Here is a 9,796-nt window from a genome sequence, read left to right on the forward strand (position 1 = left end):
TGGAAGTGTTGAATAGGTAATAAATCTAAATAAACAGAGATCTGCGGAAGACTTCCTCATTCTATTTGGATTGTGCAAGATACATCGACTAATAGTCTAATAAAACTCTTTAAAATTTGTTTGGAATTTTAAAGACCATTATATTCTTTAGACGCGTTGTTATTGCTAACATTTTGTCTAATTAACAAATTTATTAAAAATGTCTGAAAAGCAAAGAACAAGTCCAATAAAGAATTTCTTGGCAGGAGGAGTTGGTGGTGTTTGCTGTGTTGCAGCTGGGCATCCTCTAGATACCATAAAAGTATTTAAATTCGCACTTTTTTATCAATTAATTTGTCATTGTTTACTCTAGGTTTTATCTCTGAGTTGTACGCAATTTATTTAAAGTTAGATGTCTTTATCTTGATAAGAAAAATTACGTCATACCCAGGAAAAAATTATTATTTATTAAGTTTTTTAAAATAAATAGTTGGTTTTCAGAAGCTGGAAAGAGAAATCGATGAACAAATTCATTAACAGTAGTTGTTTATTAGGCTAAAGGGCAAAATAAACAAGAACCATCCTTGGCCTGTTTCAACACATAGTTTTGAATACTTACTCAAATACATAGTTAAATACATAATCGATACTAAAAACTTCACGACATATTAGTTCATAGTAGTTTTTTGTTAACTTTATACAAAAGTCGATGTAAAAAAAAATTATATAAGTCCTATAAAAGTCGAAGTACTTCAACCCAGAAAAGTTGACTTGGTAAAAATATACTTGAGGGTGCCCCTTGGCAAAATTGGCGACTTATGTTTAGTGCCATTCCTGTTTGCGCGGAACACCGTGGTAACAGGAATGACGGCTAAAACATAATGTTATTTCAATAAAACAATGGAAAATTACAACAAAACATTATAAAATTGCAATGAACCCAATGTAAGTAAAATTAATAAACCCAATAAATACATTTTGAATCGAAACAAAAATTAATGGAGTAAGCACAGAAAGAAAAGGAAAAAAAATTCTTCATTAAGCTTGAATATCCTCAGATTTAGGTGCACAGAATTCTCTAATAGCAGTTAGATACTGTCTAAATTTATCATGAATAGAATCTGTGTACCACCATCACCACATAAATTTGGCAAAATACGAATCGGAAATAACGTCTGTGGTACCGGACTGGTGATGACATTTTTTTTCTAAAGTCCCTTTTTATGTCTGCCCACATACCTTCGATCTTATTGACCAGAAGCAAAAGTAACCTTACCAGCCGGTAACCATCGTAGAACTAACGGACCTCTGAAATTACATATGCCGTTAAACATTTAAAAATAACGCTAAAATCTAAACCAATCAGAATCGCGTTTGGGTTTCAACATCACCCAGCTTGGCGAAAATCAAGGGGCACCCTCAAATATAGTCTATCCGTTGACTTATTTATTATCATTCATGGGTTTCAATGGCGACAAGAACAGCGGTTTTGTGTTCCCTCCAATAATTTGAAGTCCCTTACCCAAAATTTCAGATATAGTTTCACGAAGCACCAATTTAAATTGAGCTAAGTTAAAGACAAGTTAAAAAATATCAAACAATGATAATTTTGTACTTATTTAGCACTAGCAGATAGAAGAAATTTTTTCTAGTGTTAAATTTTGAGAAATATTGCAGATGTCAATTTTAATTTTTTTCCTTTCAAATATTGGCATCTGAGGTGACCATATAGAAATTAAATGTTAATAGTTGTTGTGTGGTGGAATCAAAAATCATAACATCAGGCTTTTGGCTATGTCCAATACAGAATTTTTTAAAAAAAAATACGGAACTTTGAATACTGCATACATGAAAAACATACTTATGAAGCATAATTTTGATGCAATGCAAAAATTACACCAATTAAATAATGTAAATGTCTCGAGGAAACTAAATGTGCTCAGTGCCAGTAACCGCTCACGAGTGGGGGAAGGGGCTCTCTCCTGCCCTATATATATGTATATACATATATTAGAATTAACCATGTCCGAATTATTTGAATCTTGCAAAATGACAATCAAGAATTCGAATCGCTTTAAAATTCAAAATAAATTAATTGCAATTATTTACCTGTAAATTATTCCTCTCTCATTTAACAGTATTTTATTTAACAGTAAACAGAATATTAAATTTAAGTAAACAGTTTCACTGTTTTTTTTTTTTTAAATTTAATATTCTGTTTTTAACATTTAAAACCAAGAATCTTCCCATCGGTCAGTCGTAAGGTATATTTCCTTTAAGGGGAGAGTAAGAGATGATTTGGTAGAAGTTTTCACCAATTAAAGGTTAAAGTTCGCTCAAAATAGAGACATTTATTTATTAATTTTTTAAATTTTAAATAATTCTCTTTCCTGAATGGTCTTATAAAATTTTATGAGGAAAGAAAAATGTAATTCAAAAAATTAGAAATGTCATCATTATGGAACAAAAAGATACCCTGTGTATATTAATGCAGTTTTTGCTATTATTTGTAGCTTACAGTTATGTCAGAATTTTTTTCTTCTGACAATTGCTCTTTTTTTCTAATTTTCATCACAATTAATACTAAATATATTATAAATTTATGTATCAATATATTACTATTGAGTATCTGTATGAATATACAGGGTATCCCAAGATTATTGGGACAAATTTTAAGGGAGTTAGGGGACACAGAATAACATAGCAACCCATGGTCAAAAACATGATAGGAATTCAGTCTGACAGACACAGGAAACAAAGAGACATAAACCTGAGCTCATCTGAAATATTTATTAGTCAAAAATATTACATGTGCTGTGGTAGATGATATGTTGAAATGTCACAAAGATGTTAAAAGTTTCCAATATTGCTAGCAATCCGTGTGTTACACCATTGTGCCATGGATTAATAGACTCAACCAGATCCATTTCCGAATCCACAGGTGATACGTACACAGCCCTTCCCAAAGAAATGCATCCCAAAGAAAAAACTCCATGCTGCCTAAACCAGGACAGCATGGTTACAAATTGTTCACCATGCCAAATCCATTTGGAGAACACCGCCACCTAGTGGTGGACGAAGATGTTTCTAACCATTGGCTGCTATGTAAATCTGAATCTATGTGATGTCCCCTACCTCCCCTTAAAATTTTTCCAAATAATTTTGGGACATCCTGTATACTATTGAGAAAACATAGTGTAGATAATTACCTTTTTTTTAAAACCGATGTGTTACAAATCTCAATTTATTAATCTTCTACATACTCGTCTTTTTTCTTATATTAATAATTCTCATTATTTACAATTTTCTTCTTTAATTTTTGACTTCAGGTTCGTTTGCAAACAATGCCAAAACCCACTGCTGGTCAACTTCCAATGTATTCTGGTACATTTGATTGTGCTAAGAAGACTATTGTGAAAGAGGTATTATTTTTTTAATATTTATCTCAGAAAATTTTTACAAATAATTACCTTGCTTTTGCTTGGCAGGTAAATCTTTGTAAATTTTTTTTTTTTACTGTTTTGATTTACTGTAAGCTAATGTAGTAAAAATTTTTAAAATTTATTAGTTGATTCTTTACTACTAATCTATTTTATTGTTATCTCATATAAATGTTTTTTTTTTTATTGTGAATAGGGTATTCTTGGACTTTACAAAGGAATGGCAGCTCCAATAACTGGAGTTACTCCAATGTTTGCTGTTTGCTTTTTTGGCTTTGGTGTAGGAAAAAGACTCCAACAAAAGCATCCAGAAGAACAATTAACGTATATTTATTAAATTTTAATCATGTTCTGTGTTTTCTTTTAAAATTTTTTAATCGTAGATTTTATGATTTTTTTATGCATATATTTTTTGTACAAAAATTTTCTTGCAATTTTTTTTAATCATTTTTTTATTTCATAATAACAAATTTCTTTTCTTTAGAGCATAAAATATATTTTATATGCAAGATTATTAGTTTAATTTATCTTTTGTTTGAAGTTATGGGAGAAAATTACTTAAACTATAAAATTACTGAAAACTTAGAATTACATTAACATTTTAATAATTTAGAAGATTTTTAGTGTTTGTATTTGATTTAGAGCAATTTTTTCAGTTTGTTATTTTTGTAAATCTACTTAAAAATATCTATGTGCAAGTTTGTGAATTTTACTTAAGGATTCGAATGCTAGTTTAAAATTTGTCTTAATTAACAGAATAGGAAATATATGTTTTTAATAAAAATACAAAGTATTTATTAACTGACAAGAACAAATACATATTTTTTTTAATGTTCTTTGTCCTTAATCGATATTATGTTAAAAATTAGTTTATCATCCAAGTATCATTTTCTATTATTTGAAGAAAAAAAAAAGTTATTACAAAGTTATTTAAAAAAAGCATGATGGCAAAATAAAATTGGTAAAGCAATGACTTTTTATATAATAGTAAAAAGTTAAAAAGATTCCATTAAAGAGATTCCAATTTGCATTTATTTATACCACCTCACTTTTCATGTACATTCAAGACATTTCTAACTTATTGTAATTTATTTATGTTACCAAACAGTGTTTGCCACAAATCAGACAAAATAGAAAAACCAATGTACTCATTAGAATTTGAAGCTCAGTGTCTAAAAAGGAGGAAAGATGGAGTTCTGTATTTGAATAAGGCTTTCACTGTCAAATATATAATTATACATTATGTTTGATTAAAAAGTATTATGTACTTAATTGTGTCAATTTTAATTTTATTATGGGTTTTTCTTTTGAAATATTTTAGAAGCTTACAATTATAAGTTGTTTGGTTGCTTTCTCCTTTAAAGAATAGTTATTGTTATTAATTTTTTCATCTTAAAATTATACCTTGTTATCCTTCTTATTTTAAGTTTAAATAATTTTTGATTAACATTTAAGGTAATTGTCCTAATGTTATATAAAAAATTTCAACACTTACACTTTAATAAAAAATTTTTTTATTAATTTTTTGTTAAAGAATTTGTTGGCTTAAATCTGTTTTAATATTTGTTATTTTCTATATTAAGAAATATGCACTATAAATGATGTAATGAAAATTGTGTGCTATAAAAATTAAAGGACTTTAGTATTGAATACTAATTTGTTCTAGAATGTTCCTTTTTTGTTCAAAATTATTTTACTTAAATAAACTTTTTGAACAGAATAGAACAAGGTATTTTTTAAATAGCCTTCTGGTTTATGTACTCTGTTTTCTAATGCCTCTAACGAAATTTACTTTCTTTGAGTAAATACAGGTTTTATAATCTCAAGATTACTTAATAATTAATTATTAAAGTGGGGAAAACTATATCAATAAATAAAGTTTGATTCCAACCTAATCAGGATCAAATCATTATTATGTTTCTTAATTGGTAAAATTTTTTAAAAATCTCAGGATGATAATTTTTTGTAAATTTTTTTAATATGTATATTTGTAATTGCACATTTGCAATACTTTTAAAATGTACTGCTGTGTTTACAATCAGATGTTTCCTAAAAATGAAGTTGTTATTTACTGTGAATAAAAATTGCCTTTCAAACAATGAAAATAATATATAATATGATCTGAATTAAGTATAACTTTGTTTAAATTGTGCTTAAGTGTTTTTAAAAATTGTGTATTTTATAATTAGGTTACTGCAGCTTTTTAATGCTGGTATGCTCTCTGGGGTATTTACAACTGCCATTATGACACCAGGGGAACGTATCAAATGCCTTTTGCAGGTTTGTAGCAGTTGAAATTTATCTTGAAATTTTATAATTATTGAATTTTTATGTATAATAACAAAGAATATCATGTTTACAGTAGTATATTTGTTCCTCAGATCGTAGTGATCCGTATAAATAAAATAAAAAAAATAACAAGAAGTAGGTGAATATATGTCACTATTGCTATGCAAGCAGATAGAAAAGTTATCATTTATAAGTATCAAGTTACTGGTCACAACATATATAATATGCTAAGACACCTATGTACTAAGTGATTTTAAATTAGTAGTCCATCAGTTCAGCAAAGAATCAGTTGTTGCATCTTAGTGATCTTTGGTAATAACATTTGTATCGTTTATTTTTGGTTCCCTAAACGTTTTTGCCTCACCGACTATCCCCCCAAATTTTAAGGGACAATTAGTGTGGCATTGAGTAGGTGACAACAAAGGTGTTATTTGGGGAAAATGAGTAATCTCTACTCAGCTAAAGAAATTTTAGAAAAACTTTTTTAAAAATTTTTTTTAGACTATTTTATGCATTTTTCAGGTTAAAATTTTTTTATCTCATCCCCTAGTATTTTGGCCCATTTTTTTCATTAGCCAGCTAATCAGTTACGTTTTTTACCACGTTTATATAAACTTGCCTTCGTGTATGTCTGTCCAGGTGGAATTTTGTAATCGATTTTAAACTAACTTCCCGACTAGCTACAAACTTCAAATTTGGCACATAGTTCAGAATTGGATGACAATGCATGAAAATGAAAAAAAAAGTATATACAAAGTAAAATAAATATAAAATTAAAATATATATATATTTTTTTTGAGATTGTCTTTTGTTGTCGATTCCATTATTTCAAATTAGTATTACATGTCAGGTGAAATGATTTTTATTGTTGGAGTATTTTTATTGGCTGAAAAATCACGTGGTAGGATCCAGTTTTTTCACATTCATTTCCAGATTGTTTTGGTTGTCATCAGCATAGAACTAATGAAAGTCGTAAAGGTATTGTTTTTCTATTAAGATTTTTGTATCCCTAATTTAAAATGAAAGTTCTATTATTTTAGTAGTGGTCTTGTAGTAGTCTTGACTACTCTTGACTAAGAAAAATAATCTAAATAAAAATATATATTTTTAAAAACCACGTTTTTTGTAGTGAAGAATAATAATTGAAAAGTAATAATTTTTAAAAAATATAAAATAAAAATTAAAAAAATTATAATTTAAAATAAAAAAATTCAAAATAAAAAATAATATTTTTAAAAACCACGTTTTTGTAGTGGAGAATAATAATTAAAAAAAAATTGAAAAACGAAAAACGTGGGGCGCATGAAATACATAACAGTACATATACACATACATATACACATTTTCTTACTCATACACATGCACAGCCACATACATATGCATATACACAAACATATTCCACATCCACATTCAGATACAATTACAATTACAGATATACATACACATATTCTCATGAGCACGCATACACACACATTACTGTTATGTATTTCATGCGCCCCACGTTCTTCGTTTTTCTATTTTTTTTAATTATTATTCTCCACTACAAAAACGTGGTTTTTAAAAATATTATTTTTTATTTTGAATTTTCTAAGTATTCTTTGTAATATTTACTAGTTTAAAATAGAATGAAAGCAATTTTTGGCGGACCAAATGCCAAAAATTTCAGGCTAGACTGATGATTGAATGTCCTGCTTGTTTGGCGGCTTCTCTTCTGATTAAAGATGTAAAAAAGAAAAGTAAAGTTCAAATGACTGATTTTTAAAATTTTTTTGCAGTTAGTTTTGACTTCTAAACTCTGTATTCTGTTAATTTTATCTTTGATTTTTGCTATTTATGAATACCAATTTCTATCATTCAATTTAATGTAATCATATCATAACTGATTTAGTTATTGGTATCACTTATTATATTCTCAGTTGTATTCTAAAAATAAGACAGTATTTATTTATTTATAAATTATTTGTACATGTCAACATGGCACTAACTATATAAGTTTTATTTATTTATTTTAAGTGTTTATGTATATGTCTAAATATCTAACATTTAAATATCTAACTATCTAAATATCTAAATATCTAACATAACAATATAGTTGTGTTTAATTAATTAAGATTGAATTTAAAAAGTACAGATGATAATATTAAGTATGTGTTTAATTTTAAAATGTTTTTATGTATGTGTTTGTTATTAAAGACAATTTTATTTTATCTTTTCTTTTTTAATTGATGAATTTATCATGTAATATCTCACTGGTTCATTATGAAAATTTTGTTTTAAAGTTTTCTTTTATTACTTGTAATTTTATTTTAATGCTTGTAAATGAATATTTTTCTTTTGTGTAATATTTAAAATTTTATGACATGACTCATTTTTATAAAGTGCAGTTGTTTAATTTACTAGCTTTTTTATTTAAATTTTTACAATGTGAAATTGTTTTAGAATTTTTTTTCGTAGTGTATATTATAAATATTTACCAAAAATTGTGCTGATTTTTTTCCCTAGCATTTCTTGGCTTGCTCTACTTATTGCTTAAATTCACATTACTAAGAATTAGTAATGTGAATGAATGTTTTAGAATTTTTTTTTCGTAGTGTATTTTATAAATATTAACCAAAAGTTGTCCTGATTTTTTTCCCTAGCATTTCTTGGCTTGCTCTACTTATTGCTTAAATTCACATTACTAAGAATTAGTAATGTGAATGAATGTTTTAGAATTTTTTTTTCGTAGTGTATATTATAAATATTAACCAAAAATTGTCCTGATATTTTTTACCTCGCATTTCTCGGCTTGCTCTACTTATTGCTTAAATTCAAGTAGGTGAATCCAGTTTATCACTTTAAATTATCTTTATAAATAGTTCCTTTTCTTCAGCATCCCTAAGACACACTACTGATTTTTTGAGGCTTTTTTTTTTCATAGCATTGTCATTAACTTGAGAAAGTATTGTCTTTTTAGTTTGGTACAGTGTGATCCAACAATTCTTGTACACTATCTTGTTCTTTTATGTTAATGTACAATCCAATATACTTATAATTATATTAGGATAAAAATAGGATATTTAATTTTAACCAAGCAGTGTAAAATTGAGTATTTGTGAAGTAAAAATTTATTTTAAAGTTTTTATTCAAATATTTACCATCAGTTTAATATTTAATCTAAACAATTGATGCTGATTTAAATTTTTTTTATCAGCATTAGTTTTTTTAAAGTGTCTTCACCCGCTAAACTTTCTTTTACTGTAAAGAAGCTTCATAATTTATTTAAATTTATATATAGTATAAATGTTATTTATGTTTTTTATACTATTAACCCCACAAACAGAACTTTACTTTCTCTGCATATTTTAAATTAGGAAATATTAGTCAATCATTGTTAGAGTGTACAAATATCCTCCCAGAATCTAAATTTTAATGAAATACTTGCATGAATTTGATGTTTTTTTTTCCTTAATTTTCTGTGATTACATATCATTACAAAAATTTTTTTTCAGGACTGTCTAGGTTATTTTTTATGTATTTATAATATTTTTTATTTTATTTAATATGTCTTTTTCTTTTACTTTTCACGTAATAAAATGTTTACATTGAAACAAAAACAAACTTTTTTTTCCAGGTTCAGCAAGCTTCCACTTCAACTTCGGGAGTTAGGTACAATGGACCTGTGGATTGTATCAAAAAGCTTTATAAAGAGGGAGGTATTAGGAGTATTTACAAAGGAACTGCTGCTACTTTCTTAAGAGGTGAGTAAATGAGTTATGTATGCGTTATACTGATGGTGAAGAATATATAGATAAATTCAATTATTTTTTTATTCATTGAAATAGTTGTACTGTGCTGGTTTTTGTTTGAGGTTGCAAACTCATAGTGTAAAAATTATAAGTTTATGTTATATTTTATGTTTTTAAACATTAATGAAATTCTTTTGAAATTATTTCTGATTTCATTTATTTCTATTAACTAGGCTGACATGATTTTATTATTTAAGGTATCCGACTACCTTAAAAAAGAGGATTTTCACAAAAAATCACTTTTTTATTTTATTGCTTTATAATAATGCCCAATTTTTCTAGTTTTAAAAACTAGAAAAA

General features: G+C 26.7%; 1 protein-coding gene across 1 annotated transcript in view; it reads left to right on the forward strand.

Moving 5' to 3' along the window:
• Positions 1–8: 8 nt before the first annotated feature.
• Positions 9–9,796, forward strand: part of LOC107457366 (carnitine/acylcarnitine carrier protein colt, mitochondrial) — a 29,131-nt gene continuing 19,343 nt past the window's right edge. Inside the window, exons 1-5 of the mRNA XM_016075517.3 lie at positions 9–301; positions 3,309–3,401; positions 3,616–3,743; positions 5,609–5,699; positions 9,322–9,448. Coding sequence (XP_015931003.1) covers positions 200–301; positions 3,309–3,401; positions 3,616–3,743; positions 5,609–5,699; positions 9,322–9,448 — 541 coding nt within the window. The 5' untranslated portion in view covers positions 9–199. The remainder of the gene's footprint in view (positions 302–3,308; positions 3,402–3,615; positions 3,744–5,608; positions 5,700–9,321; positions 9,449–9,796) is intronic.

The sequence above is a fragment of the Parasteatoda tepidariorum genome, chromosome 3, assembly GCF_043381705.1.
Source record: "Parasteatoda tepidariorum isolate YZ-2023 chromosome 3, CAS_Ptep_4.0, whole genome shotgun sequence".
Taxonomy (NCBI): domain Eukaryota; kingdom Metazoa; phylum Arthropoda; class Arachnida; order Araneae; family Theridiidae; genus Parasteatoda; species Parasteatoda tepidariorum.